General features: G+C 38.4%; 1 protein-coding gene across 1 annotated transcript in view; it reads right to left on the bottom strand.

The window, feature by feature from the left end:
• POLQ (DNA polymerase theta) overlaps positions 1 to 23,415 on the bottom strand; it is a 59,862-nt gene that overhangs the window by 11,811 nt on the left and 24,636 nt on the right. Inside the window, exons 16-26 of the mRNA XM_087717031.1 lie at positions 21,072 to 23,383; positions 17,558 to 17,704; positions 16,874 to 17,067; positions 14,373 to 14,613; positions 13,623 to 13,816; positions 11,328 to 11,465; positions 9,985 to 10,159; positions 9,532 to 9,649; positions 4,763 to 4,878; positions 2,034 to 2,218; positions 904 to 1,015 (exon numbers count right to left, since the gene is read on the bottom strand). Of these exons, the coding sequence (XP_087573157.1) occupies positions 904 to 1,015; positions 2,034 to 2,218; positions 4,763 to 4,878; positions 9,532 to 9,649; positions 9,985 to 10,159; positions 11,328 to 11,465; positions 13,623 to 13,816; positions 14,373 to 14,613; positions 16,874 to 17,067; positions 17,558 to 17,704; positions 21,072 to 23,383 (3,932 nt within the window). The remainder of the gene's footprint in view (positions 1 to 903; positions 1,016 to 2,033; positions 2,219 to 4,762; positions 4,879 to 9,531; positions 9,650 to 9,984; positions 10,160 to 11,327; positions 11,466 to 13,622; positions 13,817 to 14,372; positions 14,614 to 16,873; positions 17,068 to 17,557; positions 17,705 to 21,071; positions 23,384 to 23,415) is intronic.

Below are 23,415 nucleotides of genomic sequence, written 5' to 3'. Positions count from 1 at the left end.
TGCTTAGATCTTAGGTTTCCTTACTATTATTACTATTATTACTAGACAAAGGACACTATCGCACTCTTACTGTTTCCATGTGCTGATCTTTCAAAAAAAAACACTGCATTGTTTTCATGGCCACTGTCTTCCAAACATGGGAAACAATGCTCTGACAAGAGGAAGGAGGCAAGAGGTTTTTCCAATGGAGGAATAGCCTGACCAGAAGCTTTCTAGAGTTCTTACATTTCAACAGAAAAGATTAAATGTGTTGCATTTACACACACACACACCTACTAATAAAGAGACACAAAATCTAGATTTTGTAACATAGTGAGAACAAATGGTTCCAGAGCTGATTCCAAACTGCCATGAAGATATAAATCTGTTGATATATCTCAAATTTCCAGTAATTGTTTACTAAATAGCAGCAGCAATAACTTGTTTTCCCAGAAATGAAGAAAGTTAAGCAAAACACATCTCCCTTCAGAACTCTTCCATACAAAGTGTCCTATCATTGCATGCCCCTTAGTTCATTCACACATGCATAAATGAATTTCAGGCTGAGGGATTCCCCCCCCCCCCCCACACACACACATACACAAAAAGGAAAAGGTATCAAGCCCTTATGCTTCCACTACCTAGGAAATCTGTGAACCAAACAGTTTGGAGTTTCACAATGCAGTTTTATTTATAACACTTTCAGATTCTCATTCTCTGTTTAATATGCACATACACAAACAGATATCAGGAAAGACAGCTTCATCGGTATACATAGTCTACTTTGCAACATCACTTACCAATGGAAATTCCAGTTCCAATTAAGTGAGGACTATTTGTCCATGAATATCATTGAACCAGCATTGTGTTTAGTAAACTACTGAACAAGGATATCAAGAAATACAGATCACAGGCAATCTTTACCTGGATATCTGGATTTGAAGGACTCAATGAAGCACAAAGCATCAGTTTCTTGAACACCCATCTGCTCCCCTAAGGATTTAGCTCCAATTCCATAGATTATTCCATAGCAAATCTAGAAAAATGAAAATCTTCTAATTCACTAGTGAATAACCAACAAGATTCAAGAATAAGACATTTTGCTGGTACAAAACTGCTATTTCATTTGAAATATTAGATTTTACTTGCTGAACAATAGGTTTGTTCAGCTTTGTTATTTTAAGGGCACTATACAGTGAATTGTTGAACTCTGCTTTCCTTAAAAGTCTTTATAAAAGGGAAGACAAATTCCTTCCAACTGAGTTGGACCTGGCCACTCTGTCATGAAGATCTCTCTGCTTTCAGTGACTGAGAATGATTATCAGCCAGCAAGCAAGGTTTTTCTGTTTAAGGAAAAGAGGGTCTCTGCCAGCTGAGGACAGAAGAGATAAGGAAAGCAAACAAGAAGACGACAAAAGAGAAAGGTACGGATAGTATTTAACTTATAACCACAACTGGGAACAGAATTTTGATCATTAAGCAATGAGGTGGTAAACCATCATCATGTGACTGCATTGCCTAGCAATGGCAATCCTGGCATTCACTTTTACTGTTTACTGAATTCCATCAGTTGATAGCTCCCTTATTTATTGCTACCATAACTCTGAATGATCACTGAATAAATAATAGTCAAGAATTATTTGCATTAGGAATTGGGCAGTTCTTAATGGGATAGGTTTGCTAGATTTCCTAAATATGATGTTAAAAAATATTACAGACTCAGTAATAAAATACAATCGTGGTTTCTAGTTAATGAAATACGCTCCTAGCTTAGTGGCCAAAGTAAACTGTCTATTTCACAGTTCCATTTTGTAGTAAAGCTGTTTTTTAATTACATTAAATATTAAATGGAATACCATGATGCTTAATTTTCAACTATGATATTCTAAATTTTCAACTTACTAGAAATTTCATATACACTAAACATGATACAAAATTCACATTATATACCTGATTAAATATTAGATATTTAATCATGGGCATAGAGAAAGGTAAAAAAAAACAACGTTCAGCTGAATTGGTATCTCAGGAAAGATGTACATTTTCAAAACTACCTGCTTAGCTTGTTGTCTTAAATCATTCCCAACCTCTTCGGGGTTAATCTTCTTCCACTCAGCTGCAATGCTTCTAAAGACATCAACGTTGTTACCAAAGGCCCGGAGTAGCCGATTGTCGGAACAAAAATGTGCAAGGATTCTTAACTCAAGCTGAGAGTAATCAGCAGCCAAGATCAAGCCACCTATGGTCAATCATACAAAACAATTTCTAAATTAACTGATTTCCTTCAAATCACAAATAAGGGCTTCTTTCTCTCCTTTACTAATCTTTCAGTGAAAGATATATGGATATGGCCAAGTTCCTACTTCAGTTTCAACAGGTTTATCCCATGATGTAGTTGATATTTGATATATTGTGATAATCCAGTAAAATACAATTCAGAAAAGACTAAGTATATGTTTAAATTTCCCCCCAGAATGAAGTCTCTGTGCACACACAGAAAAAAAAAGCTAAATTATAAGTCTTCATCAACAGTGTTCTATGTAGAGGATGGTAAAGAAGAAAGATTTGAAGTCTGGCTTTTCCCGAACAATGACAGTTGTTTATGTACAGACATCCTAAGTAAGGAAAATACAAAGTACATAAACCTCTTAAAAGCCTATATGTGCTGTGCTAATTTCGATCTAGTCATACATGTTCTTCATTCATCTATCTACAATTGAAAGAAAGATTTACTTTGTATAACAACAATTTTGTGATTTTGAAGCTGCTAAAAATAAATTTGAAATGATACTCTGTACTAATGATGAACATCTTATAGCCAAGGTTTATAAAAGGTTACTACAATTAAACCTAGAAATTGAATATGTTAAACATTGTCTGTTTCAGTGGGCAAGAAGTTTTGGTTATAATATATAACTAGAGCAATGGAAAAATATGTGGGTTAAAGCAAGGGTCCCCAACCTTTGGGCCATGGTTCATTTGGAACTAGGCTGGGCAAGAAGTGGGCAAGCGTACACGTGCAGCTCCACTTGTGTGAATGGTGGGCACATGCGCAAGCAGGCAGAGCTCCATTTGTGCGAGTGGAGGGTAGGTGTGCGCCCACCACTCACACAGAACCATTCCCACACCCCGCCTTTCAAGTTGGAAAGGATGGTGACTGCTAGGTCAAAATTGAATGTAATTCAATTACATTTGAATTATTAATTGATTATAATTAAGAATTATAATCTTAAAAAGAATTTCCATAAAATGATATACTGGTTGTATTTAATGCCAGATAAACCAGCAAAGATGTAAAAGAGTGTTTCAAATAGTTGTTGGAAATGCAAGTGTAAGAGTACTTTTTATAATATATGATGGACATGTGACAATGCAAAGAAATATTGGGTAGAAATCCATGTTTTAATTCAGAAAAATTTAAAAATGGACCTACAATAGAAACTTTCTTTTTGGACTATTAGATAAAGATATGGGAAGATATTAGAACCTTGTTGCTACAAAATAATTTTATACGTGCAGAAATGGAAAGAAGCGTCAACTCCCACAATGGACGAATGGATTGAAATGGAAATAGAGAAGTTGACTGCATTAATTAGGGACAAGAATAAAAATAGTTCTTTTGTAACTTGGAAACCACTTTTGGTGAAAGAGAAAAAAATAAAATTTTGACTCTGGGTTTTGACAATTAAGTGAGTTATTGCTATAGAAATGGCTAATAGCTACTATTTGGTATAACTAAAAAGCTGATATTATAACTTCATTATGTATCTTTCTGCACTGGAAAAGTCATTGCTTTTTGTTTTTTATTTCTTCTCCCCTTATTCTATCCCCTCCATCTTCTTTGCTTTCCCTTTTTTCCCATTCTTTATTTTTATTTGTATTTTATACTAAGATTTTTTTTTAGTAAATATATATTTCAGAAAAGTCCCTACGTGTTATTATTAATCCAAAACTTTATACTGTGAAACATCAACAGGTGGCATAGGCATTAATATACTGTATTAAATATAACTAATAATAAAATATAATTAATAATATAATTTACATTGTATTATTGATAGTTTTTATAGTATACTATTAATAGTATTATTACGAGTACAAACATTTTATTGGGGAAATTGAGCCTTAGAAGTTGGATAAATAATACTAACACCATTTGCAGATAAAAGATAATGAATGGTGAAATTCCTGAAAAACTTATCACCCTGTTTCTGAAAAAAATGGCTTTCCACATGATTCGGTTACAATAAGATCTTAGTGACTGTTGTGTGCAGCCCATGTTCTGATTATATTATTATTAAATTTTTATCTTGCTTTTTTAATATTTATAATTCAAGGTGGCAAACATATCTTATCCTCCTGATTTCTCTATGAGAGCATGACTTGCCCAAACTCACACAGCCAATTTTCTTGTCTACGGAAGGCCTATGGGTATCTATTTTATGAAAAAATTCTTGATGGGATTTCTGTTGTGAAATTCTAAGCATTGAAATTTTATTAAAATCATGAACAAATGCAATCATTTTTTTAATGAATGTAGAAAAACAAAACAATGTGATTGCCAGCAAAATTATGTTTCTTCTTTTCTAATGTTGAAGGGGAATGGCTGTTAAAGTCTGACAGGGAGGGAAAGTTTTCAAAGACAAGATGTGTTTGAAAATAATATTAATCTGAATGAAACAGAAAAAGGTTCAGTGATTCAAGCAGATGGCAGTTGCTGTTGTTAAGCAAATCCTGCATGGTCATTAAGTGCAATGAAGTCAAAACAATTTTAAGGCATTACCTGGAAATGGTACAAAGGCATGTCTCATGCTAACAGAAAATAGTATTTTCTTCCTGTTTGATATTTCTTCAGTTAGACTCTTAGGTCCACATGGTAACACAGAATGTTTTCCACATCTGTAAAATATGTTTTAAATTAAAATATAGCTTATTATTTATTTCAACAAGTAAATTAATATGTGTGGTGAATAAATGCAATAAATGTTATGTCATTAACATACAAATCAGCAGTAGCAAATCTCTTCAGCTTGTCCTCCCTGGTAGCCATAGCCCTATGGAGCATATTGCATCATTTCTCTGGATGGATAAAAAGACCGTTGTACTTACCTGAACGGTCATACTCGGTCCGCTGCGTGAGAATCCAAAGGAATGGGTTAATCATGGTCTGGTTGCCTAGAAACTGAATTGAATAAACTTGGCCATGGCCAAGTTTCACTCGGCTCATCAGTTTTTTCAATGGAAGGCATGGCCATTTCAAGAGATGAGAACACATTAATGTCCTGCTAACTGCAACACTCATTTGCCACCTACGGCCCTGGGCCGAAACGTGAATGGGCAGGATTGGATTCTCACGCAGTGCACCGAGAACGACTGTTCAGGTAAGTACAACAGCCTTTCTCCAGTGCACTGCTTAGAGATTCCAAAGGAATGGGATATGCCTAGGCATACTGACTTAAGGGCAGGTAGATGACTGGTCCAGGGAGTCAGAGTCCGAGTGAACCTCCTGCAGTACCCGACGTCCGAAGTCTGCCTCAGCTAAAGCATAGACATCCAACTTGTAATGTTCAATGAAGGGCGACGGAGATGACCACGTCGCCGCCTTACAAATCTCGACAGAGGCTTGCGTTGCCCAGGCCGTGGTTGTGGCCGCACTGCATGTCGAGTAGGCTATGACGTTCCAGGGCGACGGACAGCCCTGCGCCTCATACACCTTGGCGATACAGGCCTTCAGCCATCTTCCAATAGTGGTGGACGAGACTCTTTGTCCCAAAGAACCGGGAAGGAAGGCAACAAAAAGGGCCTCTGACCGTCGGAAGGACGCTGTGCACTTGATGTAACGTCGAAGAGCTCGATGCACGTCGACGTGGTGCCATTTCCGCTCGCGGAGATGCATTGGATGAGGACAAGTCAGGTAACACCAACTCCTGGGCCCTATGAAACCAGGAGTTGATCTTCGGGAGGAAGGACGGGTCCAGATGGAGGATCACTCTACTGAGGTGGAAAATGCAGAGGTCACTGCGGACTGATAGGGTCGCCAACTCTGAGACCCGCCGAGCCGAAGTTATGGCCACAAGAAAGGTCAGTAACCGAAGACTGATGGAACGGATGGACTCAAAAGGAGCTGATGTCAAGGATTCTAACATGATGGACAGCTCCCACGATGGATAACAATGGATTGTCAGAGGTTGGCAGCTCCCCTCAGAAAGGCACAAACTCTGGGATGGTGTGCCAGGATGCGGCCCATACCACCATTAAGAACCGTGGAAAGAGCCACCATCTGTCTTCGGACTTGAGGAAGGGAAGCCAATCTCGGGGCGATTCCCAGGGGACGGCACCACCTGCAGAAAGCTGACCAGGTCACGTTGTACACTCGTGTAGTGGATGGACATCTAGCTGCTTGGATGGTACGGATGACATGTGTGGAGAAAATGTCACATCTCAGCATGTCCCCCTCAATGGCCAAACGTGCGTGCCTCCCTGGCAGTTGATGTGTGCTTTGGCAGCCACATTATCCATGAGGATCAACACATGCCGCCCTGCCACTAGATCTCTGAACTCCCGAAGGGCCAGGTGGACAGCCCGAAATTCCAAGATGGCATCAGCAGAAAATTTCAAGGCCGCCACTAACTTATTAACATTTTGGTGGAGGCGCATGTCCTCTGGCGCTAGTCTGGACTGTAATTGTCTAAGCCGTACCAGGGAAGTCCTATTGAAAAAGGATGCCACCGTAGATGCATGAATCGCCCAGGCAGCCGCCTGGTGCGATTTGCAGAAGGTTTGTTCAGGTTTGCGGTCCTCTGCCTTAAGCCCTTCAGATGGGTCTGATGAAACAATGGCAGGTGAGGTCAAGGCAGCGACTGGTGGATCCACAGATGGTAATTGGAGGAGACCCTCCAGATCCAGTCCGGGCGCAAAAAGCCTCTTGTCATTATTGCTCGGTGGGGGGAACCGCAGCAGGTTGGGACCACTGTCACTGGATGATATCCAGAAAGAGTTTGGGAGATGGAATGACCTCTTGTTCCAGAACTGGTTCTGAAAACAAGCGTTCCGTGGAATCTAGACCAGGGAGGGTTCCACTGGTGTGCCCTTGCCACTGATGTTAGCGGTAGACCTAGATTTGATGAGCAAGGATTTGAATAGAGTAGGCCGGAAGAGGCCCCCAGGACTGGGGACATCTGGGGGGGCTCCCTCATCATCTGATAATTCAGTCACCTTACTCATCACCCAGTAGCGACTCTTCACTGTGAACACAGGGCGCGGGTGATGGAGGGTCCCCTGCAGGGTTGGGGACAGGCCGTGAAGATGCCCTCGAATGCCTGGACCTCCTGCCAAGTTCAGAATTAAACCCTTGTGAAATAGCAGCAGAGATAAGCTCCCTGAAATCTCTGGGTAGATCCATAATCTGATTATCTGCCACACGAAGCCCAGCAGCTGTGGGGGTGAATGTGGCCTTGGACAGAGAACTCCTGGCAGCAGGGGTGGAGTGTCTGGTATGAGAGGCCTGTGCAAAGCTGAGGCCCTTGGTGTGGAACCAGAACCTACGCCCACTTCCTCCTCAGAAAGGCCTTGATATTATCCGGGGACCAATCTCTGGTCGTTATCGAGGGGGAGCCCTGGAGCGATAAAGAAGGCAGAGTTTCTATCTGCAAGGGCGGAGGAGAACTGGGGGCCCTGGATGGTTTAGGGGCTTTAGAGGCCCTCTTAGAAGGGTCCTGGAGCTTGGAATGGGTGTCCTTAGCAGCCACTGAAACAGAAGAGGCCTTAGGTCTACTGGCCATGCTCCTGTTGGTAGCCCTCCCCACCATGCCGGGGGGGGATCCCCCCCCCAAAGCCGAACTTCCAGGGGAAACTCCTTCCCCCGATGCTGCAATGGTAGCATGGTCTGCCATTCTCAGTAATTACACACGGAGTGACTTATCGGGGAAATACGGGGCAATCCTGCAAGGGACCCAGCGATCCGGCTGCTCAATAGGTGATACGCAATCACCGCGAAAGAAGCGCCAAAGCTACCCAAATTGAGATCCCCTGCAGAGATTAGTCAGCGAGATCGAAACCACACTGCTGTTCTCTTTGGAAACCGGCTCGCAATGAGGCTCTCGGCACTTTAAAATGGCTGACTCTGCTCAGGAACCTAATTGACACCAAGAAACAACGGCCAGCCAATCAAATACAGCCAATCAGAGATCCGTATTTCCAGGCGCAGCCCCCACACGCGCAATTTGAAATCCGTACCAATATGACAGCTCCACGAGTCTGAAGCGGTAAAGGCAGCATTGAGGGGAAGATGGCGCACCAAGCCTCCAAGCGCAGACAGAGGGGCCCGAGAACGGAGCACCGAACTCACAGCCCTCAGAACCAGGCAGCAATTGAGAACGGACTAACCTGAGCAATCAGGCAGAAACGTCCGTGCTCGTACGCTCTCCCCTGGAGGGGAAAAACCTCGGCAGTGGTTCTTGCCGGCAGACTGGCCTAACCAGCGCGCCCGCCAAACAAGCAACATTACAGATTAACCTAAATGAATAAAGAACTTTAATACCTGAGACTGCTAAGAAGAATCCAAAGGAAAACCTCCTTAAAGGTACAGGATAAAATGTGGATATGTCTCTTTAGGCAGACTGAATTGAAAAAACTGATGAGCCGAGTGAAAAAGTGAGGTGTGGCCAAGTTTATTCAATACAGTCTCTAGGCAACCCGATCGAAATTAACCCATTCCTTTGGATTCTCTAAGCAGCCCACCAAAGAAATTTTCTTTGGTTTTGAGGAGATTTAAGGGTTCAAATAAGTGCCTCCACAAATTTAGAGGAATTTTTAAATGGGTTTATTAGCCAGGGCTTTCCTTAAACGCTAATTTTCAGGGTCCTGAAAATTAGTACTTGCTAGCCTTCTTTCTTGGTTCATGAAGTCACAACCTCAGCTGGAGGGTTGGTATCATTAGAGCTCTTTTCATGAAGCTTCCCTTCCTTATCTAATGGGTTTCTGTCACACATTTCTTAACTGACTTCCAGTCCATTCAGATCCATCTGAATTAAACCAACATATGGGTTTCCCTCTTCTGTATCCCTAGTGACTAAACTGGTGAAAAGGCAGTCAAGAACATCTACTCTCAGGCTCTTCGCACTACCAGCATTTTTGGATTTCTGGCTCTCACTACCACTGCTGCTCCAGATCTTCTTCTCTGGATTACAGAAATATATTATATTAGTCAATCAAATCAATTCATCTTTTAGTCTAAGGGTTACTGGTCTTAAAAGTGGAAATAGTTCTACATCTTTGATCTTCTACCGTTTATCAATATATCTTCTCACAATACTAATTCTAACTGTTTTCAATTACTTTAGACAAATTGCTGTCTTAGCTATATTTCTGGGTGAGGTTCTAATAAAAAGGTGAGATATAAGTGTAGTAATCACAATCAATAAATGCAAGCAGAATGTGTTTCTAATGTCATAGTAAATCTGATAAATCACGTCTTTTCAGAAATGTGACCCCCAAAATCTGAGAGCTGAAATTAAAATTTAAAGATGTAGAAATAACGCACTATATTTTTACCTGCTTCTTAAAAGAGGGTGTTTTTGAAAAGGTGGACTCTCTTCAACCATTGTTGGCATTTCAATCTCGAAGTCTTTAGGTACATTCTGTATATTGGGTTCTCTGAAGCTTATGCGACCTATAAACATAGAGCAAAGATAAATATAGGCTTGGAAGATGAAAGATAGTGCCAAGATAGTTTCTACAAAACATTAAAAAGTGAGTGTATGATGGATGCATGGATTGCAGGACTGCATAGTGCAAAGAGATTTCGTTAAAACTTTGAGGGCAAGAGGTGAAAGATTTTGTATTTTTATATGTTTATTTTAGAGATCGTTCAACATTTTATGCATTTTCAAACATTTCTTGCCTCAAAATTACAGGAAACCATGCTATCAGTCTTCAGCAACTAAAGTTGGGGGGATGCATAGTCCACATATAATGGTTAAATTTGCTAAGATAATAACTTGCTACCTGTAGCACTTTGAAATTGAGAAACAGGATAGATCCTTTCCATTCCTAGGACAGGGTTGAAAAGTTTCTCCCTTTGTAGTGGAAATATCACTTTGGTTATTGCATTAGTTATCCTTCTCCATTCTAAAATCAGGCCAGGTAAAGGGTGCAACTTCTTCAATTTTTCTAAAACTTCCTATAGAAATAAATAATAAGTTAAACCAATTAAATGTTTTTCGGTTTACAAGATTATTTGAAGATTTCACTACCATTGTCCCATTTGGGACAATCATTAGAATACTATCCTTCTAAATTACCAGATAACTTGAAGAAATGCATATTTCTACGGAACATACCTACCAGTCAAGATTGAATTGTTGTCATTTTATTTATTGCTAAGTAATAAAAATGTCCTTTTTTAATTAGCAAATGGTAAAATAAATTATATTTTTCTCTCTTGGAGGATCTATTCCCTGGGCAGAATGCTTTAACACTGTTTTGACCGAGGCTTCCTGATACAGTAAAAAGCACAACAAATGGACCACAACAGATCTGTCAGTCTGTTCATTGAGGGAACTTTTAATATTTTCTACATATATAATAAATCTTTTCTATAATATATGCATCTCCCTTTTGCAAGCCAACTATAGGAAATACTAACAGAACTGGCAATTCTCTTAGTAGTTATGTGAAATGCTTATTGAAAAGAAAGAAAAAACATTTCATGTAACAGGAACAGTCCACTGATGAATTAAACTTGGGGATAATGAAAGGAAAGTGTGAAAATTGATGATTGAGAATATTTACATGTAAGACACCTGAATTTTAAAGTAAATGATGAATCAAGCTATTCATTTGTTTATTTATAAATCAAGCACTTTGCAAACAAGCAAACAAATAAAGAATGTTACTGGCCTCCCATCTTACCATAGGGCAACTTTGGGTGACTTATAGTTACATAAAATCTAGAACATGAAAAGTTAAAAACAAACATTAAAACCAAAAACATATGGCGGATGGCAGGGGCAGATTTGGGATCTGTTTACTCAATCAACCACCCTCATGCTAAATCCCCCACTGGGGCCCTAAGCCAAATGGCAGAGCCATGTCTTTACAAAAATGTAGAAAGGTATTACTGTAATGCATTAGAATTTAAATAGGCAATTGGATTGCTTATGCTCTTAAGGACTGTTCTTTTGATAAGAAACAGAATTCCTCCACATGATTTTGAAGAACGTGATCTTCCAAGAATTCTGGCTGATGAATGATAATGTAAGTTAGAAATTATTAACAAAGCAGAAATATAGTTCCTCTTTTGAGGTAAAATGGTCATTCCACAAGGTTAAATCACACAAAAACTATACCTTTGTTGTACTGAACTGTTTACTCAGCCTTGCCCGATTCTTGTTTGTTGTTGCTTTTCTAGTACAACCCAACACTTTCTTGCCTCTTTGCATTTTTAGTTCTCCATCTGATGGCAACTTTTGCTCCAGAAATAATACCTGAAAGAGAACACAGTAGTGCAATTGCATCTCATCTTAATGCTCAACACAACTTTTCAAAAAATATTTATATCTTATCCCTCAATGAACAGAAAACAGTGCCTAATACTTTATCTTCCAGTTTTAATCTCCACTTTAACAACGTCTGAGTAGACTATTTAGTTTTCTGCTCTGTCCAAAGTCATTCAGGGAAGTGTGCTCTTGAACACTCAGAACTCTTCTTAGTCCTACTGTAGTCCAGCACTTCACCAGTTATTTAAACATGTTCAGGTTTAAATAGATTATCGTCACTGAAATGCAGAGGTATATAATACAGAAAATAATGAGTTGCTGTCTTAATTTTTACTAAAGGTTCTAGTTATGCATTATTGTAAATCTGTTTCACTTCTACAATATACAATGCTGAAACAGACTAAGATAAATCTCTTTACTTTAGGTTAGCTTTGGAAAGGAATCCATGTAAGCTTCCCACATGTTAAAATCATGCCATCAAAAATAGCTGAATTTCAGCAGTAAGATTTTAGACTATTTTGGCACAACAATAAGTACTTTGTTAAAAGACTGGAAACATTTTATGGACTTTTTGGAAAAATGGATAAAAATGAATTGGTGATTTCTGGATTTGCTGATTAAAAGCAGTTGAATATGTAACAAAGGTATACAATATAGTTCTAGAATGGGAGAAATAATTAAAACTATTAAAATTGTTTGTAACTGCTGTAAAGGAGATCGAAGCTGATTCTTTTTTTTCTCACTGTATCTGTATTTTTTTGTTCTTTTTTATTTTTCTTTTACATATTTGTGCTATGAAAATATTTAAGCTATTTGTGGAAGTTGTAAAGAATAGAAATTGAGTGATTTGCCTTCCAAGGCTTCCCACTATCATGCCTCCAAAACTGGGCTAAAAAAATTCCAACACACACACACACACACGAGATATTAACTGTCACCTGATGTCCTTCCATGGCCTTTCAAAAATCAAGAGACAGAATTACTCTGTTTTAAGCTAATATTGAGGTTTTGCATCAAGAATTTTAAGGAACTGATAGTTTTAGACATATTTTAGAGAAGTTTTAATTTTAATAATTACATTTTAGGCTTTAAATGTTGTTTAAATGAACTGCATCACTGTTTTTAAAATGCAGAATATGAATGCAAAATAATAAGAGAAAAAATAGCTCAGATAGCAAAAAGCATTTTGGAAAGACACTGGTACCAGACCAAATTATGGCTGAGTTAAGCTACAAAATAAAACGACACTGAGTCTCTGAATATGACAGTAAAACAGAGCAATGAAAAAAAAATCAGCAAATGACAAACGTGCTCTGTGGTGGCAGATATACCAATTGAGACAACATGAAATGGGTACCTACGCCAAACCGATGATGCTTCTAATTCCTGTCCTCCTCCCTAAAAAATATACAGATGAATCTGTTTTTTAAAATTTAACACATTTGTATAGTCAAACCATTTCACTGAAGGCAACTCTGAGCAGCCAAAACAATAAGATAAAAACAACAAACATCATTGAATGATGCTTACTAGATTCATTATTTACATATTCATCTAGGATTACATACTGCAAATTAATGAACTGAAGAATGAATAGAAGAGAATATTAATAGCTCAGGGTTGAACTGTGACGTTCTTAGTGCTCCCTGAGCTTCATTGTTTGCTTGCAGATATTTCATTACCAACTAGGTAATATCAGTGCAAATGTGTGTAGAATTGAATGAACTCTTCTAACTGGATGCTTACATTTTTCAATGATATAGTCTACGGAATGAATGAATGGGCACAAAGAATGGGCACATGCCACATGCCAACAATAGTCAATAAATTTGGGGACAAGAAATTAAGCTTATAATTATAAGATATTATAAGCTATTAGCATCCCATGAAGTGTTTTATTAAAAGGTTGTCACAAACTGTGATTTCAGGCAATATTTATTCTACTTTAGACACTACAAGATTGATAGAAAAATGTGAGCAAACATTTTGAAAAACAATTTTAAAACTAACATTGAGAAAACATTTTTTTCGGAAGCAATTAGAATTTTACTGGTTGAACAGAGGCAACAGACTTCTTCCCATCAAAATTTCATTGATGATGTCTGGATCAAAACGTAATTTGTTCATGTAAGTTCATCACAATACCTCAGCAACATCATCGGGACAGGTCAAGGAGAAACTGTGACCTGCCAGCTGGTATATCCGATTCTCAATCTCATTCAATTTTGCTTCCATAACATGTTTCTGGGCCTCACATTCTACTGTGCTAAACCCCATTCCATTGAGCTCCAGCAAGGCCAAGCAATACTGATTCGGCATCTCCACTTTATGAAAAATATCTATAATAATGACAAAAGAAGCAAAAAATAATTTTAGTTACATTCTACAAAATATATTATATTAGTGTTTTAGAACATTTGAATGAAAGCTGCTCCTTGCTTATATTTTTGTCCTGCCCCTTCATCACCTATCAACTTACTCTCAATCATGTATTCTGCAGAGTATGTGTACAATGCAGAATGAACTTATGTTCCAAAGAATGGAATGCTAACACATTATTTCAATCTCAAAAAAATAAAAAGTAATCAGGAAATAAACTTGAAAGTTAAAAACTAATTAGTAAATAACAAGATCTAAATCTACACTGACCATAAAGAACAATTGGCTTAACTGCTATGTCACTCAATTCATTTTTTTTTCATTTTCTGTTGATGCTTATAGTGTTCTGATGCACCAAAATCAAAAACATGATTGTCTGAAACTATATGATAGCAAAACATAACATTGTGACACAACAGTCTACAACATTTATATGTATTAGTTTGAAGCTCAGGCTGAATTTTAATCATTTAATGCCTATCATTAAATGATAGTGTCAATCTATAGCCTTTTTACCTTGCAAATTATCCTTTTGCAGTATAATATGGAGTTTTTCCATGATATGGAAGACAAGGACAGACTCTACAGATGCCCTGTATCGTCCAGACTGATCTGTACTGGCACTGAGACCCAGGCTCTGATTTCCCTGACCTGCTCCAATTTTGTCCAGCAAGAATAAGTCCTGAAGAAGGAAATTGGCAACCATATTGTGAAAGGAATCTTCTTTTGATTCAGGGTCCATTAACCAGCATGCTACCTAGAGTAAGAAAAAAATGTTCAGCATTCACAAGATAATATGGAAAAAGCACATTTCTTATAAAAATGCAAGAGACAAGATTTGCAAAAATGGAAATATGTTATTCACATATCTATATCCCACTTCAGAAGTCAGATTTATAGGATTACTGATTCACAGAATTCAATAGTAGAACCATGAGTTCCAATGGTCACTCTGTTTTACAGATCTTTGCACTTAGCTATTCCGTGCTAATACAATGGACCTGTGATGATGAACCTATGGCACACACATGCCACAAGTGGCACTCAGCACCCTTTGTGGGTACATGAGCCATTGCCCTAGTTCAACTCCACTGTACATACGTGCACAGGGGGCAGGGCACGTGTGGGAGGCGGGTGCATACATGACGGCCGCGTGCAGAGGGTTGCGCACGCATGCACTCCGGGCACTCAGTCCGGAAAAGGCTAGCCATCACTGCCATGGGCCACAGTATTCATCTTTTAAATATTTATTCATGTGTTAATGTTCTAATGAGGGTGCCAATATGAGTAGCTGTATTGCTGGTGCCTGTTAATTATGTGAAGTAACTAAATACGCTCTTGGCGTACTGGCTGTTTTGCTGGATCACTATACAAGCTAATAGGCTTTATCTCAAGACTTGTGTTGGTGTATCAGCCTGTTCATATTAATGATATTCAATATCCAGGTCTTTGTAAGTAGCAAAGGAATTCATGGCTTTCAGAGTGATTTTGTACTCCTGATTTTGACATGTGTAGGCAGCCAAAGCTTGACCTCTAACCCTTGGAGCAGTTGATGAATCACCTGGACATGGACAGCATTTCTCTTAGCTTATTACTATGGACAAATCACTTTCAGATCCAGGTGGTATTAACTTCCACTTGTGATTTCTAAACATAATGCTCAAGATATTCTACATTAGGCACCTCATGGATCTGCATGGCTTCTTGCAGATGCTTGGAGATTTCTCCAGCAATATTGCAGGTAGTTTGGCTGAGTGCCCAAGTAGCTACTGGCAATGAGAGGTAAATCAGATACTGGGCATTACTGCTCCTGAATGGCTTCTCTGTGGTTAACTTTGAATGGTTCCCTGACTCACAAAAACTCTGAAAGATGAAGCAACTGAAGTAACATTCAGAGCACAGGGAAGGCAAAGGAAAAATGAACATGGACACAAGCTCATACCTACACTGTGACGATCACAAATATGAGACATCGTTACTTCGTGTCCTGTATAGTACTGGTGGGCGGTCCAAATCCTTCCTGGGGAATAGGCAGCAGTCAGGTTTCCTGCCTGGCTGCTTTGATCACTGCACAACTATTTGCTGTTAAAATCAACCACAGTTTCTACAAGCTTTAAGATTTTAATTGCATTGGTTGCTTTTGTTGATGACATTTGTCAAGCCTAGATGAGAGGGTGCTTTTCCCAATCTTTTTATATTTCTTGGCAGCCTTTGGGACCACTGGTCACAGCAACCTTTTGGGCTACCTGAAAGTATTGGGGATTGGAAGCACTATTTTATGATAGTTTAATCTTCCTTAGTGAGAGATTCAGTCAATGACATTATTGAAGAAATGACTGATCCAGTGAATGCTTTCTTGTGGACTGCCACAAGCATTGATTATTTTCTACCTGTTTTTTAATGTGCATATGAAGTTGTTAACAGAAGTCATCTGTCAGTTTAGGGCACAGTACTATTATGGGAATGTGTATGTAAACTCTTCATTAGGTCCCTCTGATAATAGCAATAGCACTTAGACTTAACATTGCTTCCCAGTGCTTTACAGTCCTCTCTAAGCAGTTTAGAGTCATCATATTGACCCCAACAACAATCTGGGTCCTCATTTTACTGACCTCAGAAGGATGGAAGGCTGAGTCAACCTTGAGCTAGTGAAAATCAAATTCATGAACTGTTGGCAGCAGGCAATCAGAAGTAGTTTGCAGTACTGCATTCTAACCACTACGGCACCAAGGCTTTAATGATAATCTTTCTTCCATCTAAGATAAGCTCTATGAATGTGTGGTTGTCCAAGTCATCTTGGAAGTGCATGTTTGAACTTGCATTCTTACATGTAGTTGTAAGAAGTGAGAACTAGATGGAATCTTGACAAAGAATCTAAACATGCAACAATTAGTATAAGAAAACTCTCTCCTCCCTAAAACATCTTCCTTTTTGGGTTATCCTCATCCTTCCCCATCTTTAGTTTATTGAGTGCCATTATAGAAATAGAAGAATTATAGGAAATGATGTTAGCAAACCTTTGGGTCCTCAAAGCAACCTGCCAATGAGATGCCACAGGCCTTCAGGAGAATCTTGTAGTGCTGAATAAAATCGTACACAACAAGTGAAAATGCTCTCTCAGACTCCTGCAGACGTCGCTTAAGATGTTTCAATCTTTCTTCTACAGACAGGTCTTGATCCAATGGAGGCTGCGCCAAACTGGGACTTACCTCTAAAGAGACAAGAAATGCATACATTAAAGACAAGAGAAAGGAAGAAACCATGACAGTATGTGTTTGTATCTAAATGTGTTTTGTTATACAAAAGCAGAAATCTTCCTTGCCTCTTTCTATTGCAAACTGTATTGAAAGTATTTCTCTTTCTCTTTCATTTCTACATATACCCTTTTTTTGGCCTCCTGACTCAGAAGTGCCTCACAAAGATATTTTCCTCTTGTTGTTTAGGTCAACGAGGTCTGTGCTGGGTCTGGGCTTTTTGGCCCAGGCGAACCATTTCCTAATTACTTTTTAAAAACTGCATAATTTACAGGCATTCTATAAAAAAGAATTGTTCCATGTAAATTAAAAACAAACAAAACCCAACTTCTTTTCAACAAATTCTACTAACTTTAACTTAAATCATTAATATGGAGTTACTATAGTACTGCACGCATATGCTACATTTATTGCCTCCTTGGAAGTACACAATAAATACATTCTTACCAATCTGGCTTTGAGGGTTCTGCTGCAATGAGATGTAGTAAGCATCCTTTCTACCCCAGCACACGGCTAAGCCAACTACCAGCAAGTCTTCACAGGCATGAACAGGAAATCCATCATTCTCACAGAGACTTTTATGAGATGTACCTCCTACAGAGCAATCATAGAAACACAGAAGCAGGCTACAATAATTTTAACCTTTACAAGTTTCAATCAGCCATGTAGAAAGCAGTCTTTCTATTTTGGTATTGTTTAACCTTTTAAATGTATAGATCAGGAGAGTCAAAGTCGATTTTATTGAGGGCCACCATCAGGATTGTGTTTGACCTCAGGGCCAAGGTGGGTGTGACCAACTCAAGGTCACTCACGTCAGGGGCACCTGTGGTGGTCCAAGCTCTCTGCCAGCAAAAATGGGCTTTGGAGCTCCATTTTCAGGTTACGACGGCCTCCTGCAACTCTCTGCCAGCAAAAACGGAGCTCTGCTTTTGCTGGCAGAGGCACCATGGGGCAGTCCTTTGCTGTTTTAAGCCCCCCCCCCCCCGTGGGCCAGATCTAAAGCACACACACCCCTGGCCCTTGAGTTTGACACCCCTGCTATAGATAAACTATTAAGTTCTGAGCATTCTAATATAAAATGATGAATTTCAAGAACGCTGATAGCATCAAGGAATAGTGTTTTTCCGTGCTAAATAGTATGCACAAATATTAGGCAAGTGAGTATTTTGACCATATCATCATTTTAATGCATATTTTCCACCTCCAAGCTGTATTAAACTTGAATGCTTAGTGGATATAAGCAGATCAGGAGATGTGCATTTATGTAATGAGGGAGGGTGTGGCCTAAGCATATCAGCACCCTATATCAAGATGTGCATAATTATTAGGCAGCATCTTTTCCTCAGGCAAAATGGGCCAAAAAAGAGATTTAACTGATTCTGAAAAGTCAAAAATTGTAAAAAGTCTTTCAGAGGGCTGCAGCATTCTTGAAATTGCTCAGATATTGGGGTGTGATCACAGAAACATCAAGTATTTTGTTGCAAATTATCAACAGGGTCACTAGAAACATGTTGAGAAAAAAGACACACATTAATTGCCAAAGATTTGAGAAGAATCAAACGTGAAGCTACCAGGAACCCATTATCCTCCAGTCCATATTCCAGAACGGCAACCTATTTGGAGTGCTAAGTAGAAGGTGTTCAGTGCTCAGAGACATGGCCAAGGTAAAGGAGGCTGAAATCTGACCACCACTAAACAAGACACATAAGTTGAAAGGGCAAGACTGGGCCAAGAAATATCTGAAGACAGATTTTTCAAAGGTTTTATGGTCTGATGAGATGAGTGAGTCTTAACGGACCAGATGGAGGGGCCTATGGCTGGATCAGTAATGGGCACAGAGCTCCATTTCAACTCACATGCCAGCTAGGTGGAGGTGGGATACTGGTATGGGATGGTATTATTAAAGATGAGTTAGTTGGACCTTTTAGAGTTGAAGATGGACTCAAAATCAACCTCCAAATCTACCAGTATTTTTAGACACTTTCTTTAAGCAGTGGTGCTGGAAAAGGTCTGCATCTTTCATGAAGAGCATGATCAAAGTTCTCCACTGCATGGCTAGCCAGCAATGGCCTTAAAGATGAAAGAATGATGACATGGCCCCTTGCTCACCTGACCTAAACCCCATTGAGAACTTTTGGGCCCTTCTTAAGAGATTCACGGTGAAGAAAAACAGTACACATCTCTGAACAGTGTCTGGGAGGCTGTGGTTGCTGCTGCACAAAAAGTTGATCATCAACAGATCGGGAAACTGAGAGATTCCATGAATGGAAGACCTATGACTGTTATTAAAAAAGAGTGGCTATATTGGTCACTGATTTTTTTTTTGAATTGACAGAAATGTTTATTTATAAATTTTGAGTTATTATTCTCACTTTAAAAGATGGAAATAAACAAGTGAGAAGGGCAATTTTTTTGTTTTTTTAGTTGCTTAATAATTCTGCACACTAATAGCCCATGAGACTTGAATTGCCAAATTGCAGGCAGCAGTCAGTCAGCAGAAGTAACCTGCAGTACTACACTCTAACCACTGCGTCACCGGGGTTCATAATTTGTATTCATTATTTGTGTAATGAAGACAAATGGAAGTATAAACAAGTAGGAAGGGAAATTATGTCTTCAATTCTTTGAAATTTCAGATCTTTCCATCTATCCTTGTTCAGGATTACATTTCTGAGAAAGAGAAAATGGGCTTAAAATGGAGGAGCTAGAAACGTTTTTAGCAGTTGCCCAAATGTCTCTCCGTTGAAAAGCACTGGGGATTTGGCAGAGGGGGTAGATTTATTTTTTTTCTCTGTAGCCCTTGTCCTGATCAAGCCAATTTTTTAATTCAATCTTTCTTTTGCAGCTTTCAAACAAAATTTGGTCCTATTCTATTTTGCTTTCAGAGAATAATTATGTTAATAGACAGGATCTTCACCACGTTTAAATATTTTTGATCAATTTAATTGGTTGAAAAGAAATTAGATTGTAACAATCCCAATATAGTCTCTTCCTACTTAACTGTAGCACTCATCTTTTTTTTAAATTAACTTATGTTAATACTGAAAAGTCCATCTCTGAAAAGTATTTGTTAAGTAAAATAAGTGATAAGAGCATAGTACCAAACTATAAACTCATTGAGCGATCACCAGCAGATAAATTTATCAGTCACACATTTAACTTCCATACAGTACTTTCTTCTAGGATATGGTGAGACAGTCTTAAAGGAAGTGAGATCAATGCAGTTTAGAAGTGTTTACGACTCTTCCTGACCGTGTCATGCCGTTCTTCAATTGCCCAATAATTTGCCAACGTTGATTTGTTAAGAGCTTTGCTGTTTCACATCTATAAATGTACATATTCAGACAGTGCTCTTAACTATTGTCTTTAGCAAGATAAGGAAGGTACTTACATTTCTTTTCCTTTGTTCAGTTTTCTGAACAAAGTATCAGTACACAGTATCACTACACAGCTACACAGTTGAGCAACTATCACATAAAGGTCTACTGCACAATTTTTAGACTATCAGCTAAGGTGATGTGGCTAAAATTCTTTTCCAGTTTTCTAGGACTTTTCAAATGTTCTGGCACTTGGCACTATAGGGCTGACCTTATGTTAGCAGTATCATTTAATTTTAAGCCCTGTGTGCTCATGCATATGTGTACAAGTGATCTGTGTGTAAACAAAACATACTGCATTAAGTTTAATGTACATATATATAGAAATTACTGCTTTACTACCTGCAGAACTATCAGTTTTGGTTGATGTTTCATATGAAATACACCTCAATTATGGAGAGCACCTGTCGCCTTAGACAATAATACACTTTTGCATAGCGATAAAATTCTGAATTTATTTCCTTCCAAAATTGTAATTAAATGATCTAATTAATATGCGATTGGTTGATTTATTTTAAAAAATAGCTTATTCATACAAATTTGGAAATATTGATCTGCAAGCTAAAACACAGCAGACTACTCACCTTGCTTGAACTTTGCACCAATAGCTGATCTGTGAGAAGACAGGGGGATTTTTGTCTTTTCACAAGCTACAGAGATAGAAAATTTTGTGTGTGTTTTCCATTCTTCAATGAACGTTTGGAAGAGAGTTTTATCATTTGCCACATCAATTATTGAAAAATTATCAGCACTGCAAGATGCTGGAGGATTTTTTTCTTGAGATAAATGGAGTGAAAAATCTTCACTTATCACTGAATTATCCTCAAGATTAAGCTCAACATGTTCTGAATTTTCTGGTTGATGTTGTAATACTTGTTCCTCTGTGTGTAAATCAGATTTATCCTTCTGTAAGAACCGAACATATGGAACTTTATCTGTTGAGATTGTGTTTTTTGCTTTTGTCACAACGGGTATTTCTATGCATTGTGGAGTAGACTCCATGACATTCAGTGGTGAAGGAGGCATTTTGTTCCCATCTATCCAAGAAACACGTTTTCCATTTTTGTTTTTTTGATTAGCTTTACTTTTCGTTAGGCAAATTCTGCCAAAATCTTTGTGCAAGGATAATTCACTTTGACCAGGAAAAAGGGCAAGAGTTCTTGAATCTTTAGTATTCTTAGAAAACTTTAAATTCATTTCGTTGTTTGGCCCCATTTCAAATTTATCATATGAAGGGCTCAACCCTCTATCTAAAACTTTCTGCATTCCTGGACTCAAATCAAATAAAACACCAGATTTGTTCATTTGGTTATCATTTTCTTGTGCACAATCTTTCTGTGGAATTTCACTTACATTCTTTTCACTACTTTTTAGCCTTTTTTTTGTCTTATCTGGGTTTTTAGTCTTGCTGTTTTTATGAAAAGGAGGTAAAACTATGCTATTTAATATTTTTGCTTCATGTAAAGAACTAGCATCTGACATTATATAATTACACCCATTTGACAATTTTTGGTTCATAGTGTCATTTGATATAGGTTTATTCAGTCTTGTTTTCAATTCATCTGAGGCATCATATTTTAAAGCACTTTTGAATAAAGAAGGGATTGCCAGCTCCTGTGGAATAGTCTCCACGAGCCTTTCATTGTTATCACCACTCTGGGAGCCATCTATGTGGTTAAAGTCTCCATCAAACAATAAACTATCACTGCCATTTAGATTTGCTTCATTTATATCCATGCCAGATGGGAACTGGCTGAGAGAAAAGGAAATATTGTTTGGAAGAACAGTGAGCTGTTGTTCTGTTAAGTTTGGAGTTTGATAGTGCCGTAAGAAGCTGTCCAATTGGGAATCTGGTTCCAAGCAAACTGATGTTCCTGGGTATTTCTCAGTTTGAGGCCATCCCATATCTGATGCTTTACCAAGCAATAATGCTGAATGTGCTTTTCCACACTCCAGTTTATCTTTAACACATATAGAATTTTTTTCTGACATATTGGTACCATTTATACCAATGCAGTTTTTCTGTGTTAGACTGGCTACTAGTTTTTTGTCTTTGAATTGTTGCTTAACAGTTTCATCTGCCATCGGCTGTTGTAATAGTCTATCCGTTTGGGTATCCAGCTGGAAGCTTTCTTCAAATTCTTTGAACACGGGATCCAAAACAGGGGAATAACCATTCTTCATACATTCTATGTTGCTTGAAAAACTGCAGGTATGAGTATTCACTTCATCTATATTTCCAACTTGTAATATCCCATTGGGATTTGTAATTGTATTTTTATCCATTATTTCTTTGAAATGAAGTTCAATGTTAGACTTAGAGCCAGTTGCAACATCTTTTTTTATGCCTTCTTTCAAGCTTCTCTTCAGAATGTCTTCAGCATTTTCCACTGCTTCCTTAGCATCCAACATCTGTTTCACATGTGAATTTATCATATCTCTGTTTAAATTCATTCGTTTCTTGGCACTAGAGTATATGTCATTTCTTGCCTCTGCCTCAATTTCTTCTATTGGAGCCTTATTATCAATCTCTTCTGCTGAACTACCATCCAACTGCCTCTTATTTTTTTGTTTAACAGATGATATATTTTTAATTTGTGAATTGACACTTGCTTCTGATAAAGTCATGTTGTGGTTATTTTTCCATTTCCGTTGGCCTTCTGTAACACTTCCCTTTGTGGAAAATGTATAAGACGTATCCAACAAAATTGAGGAATTGGGGTTCCATTGCACTCCCCAAACAGCTAAGTCATGCTTTAAAAGTCTTTTAGCCTCCTCTACAATCAGATGGGCTGCTTCACCTTCAGTTAAGCCCTTCATTCCAGACATCCACATAAAATGGGTATTAAGACGCTCCTTGGCAGCTTGCTCATCTTCATCTACAGCTCTGCGAGTGCTGAAGCAAGCAAAACACAAGCTAGTTTTATT

Source organism: Thamnophis sirtalis, unplaced genomic scaffold, assembly GCF_051295495.1.
Source record: "Thamnophis sirtalis isolate CommonGarterSnake01/CBP01778 unplaced genomic scaffold, rThaSir2_p1.2 scaffold_5, whole genome shotgun sequence".
In the NCBI taxonomy this organism is placed as follows: domain Eukaryota; kingdom Metazoa; phylum Chordata; class Lepidosauria; order Squamata; family Natricidae; genus Thamnophis; species Thamnophis sirtalis.
The sequence above is the reverse complement of the archived record's forward strand: the minus strand, read 5'-3'. Positions and strand labels throughout refer to the sequence as shown.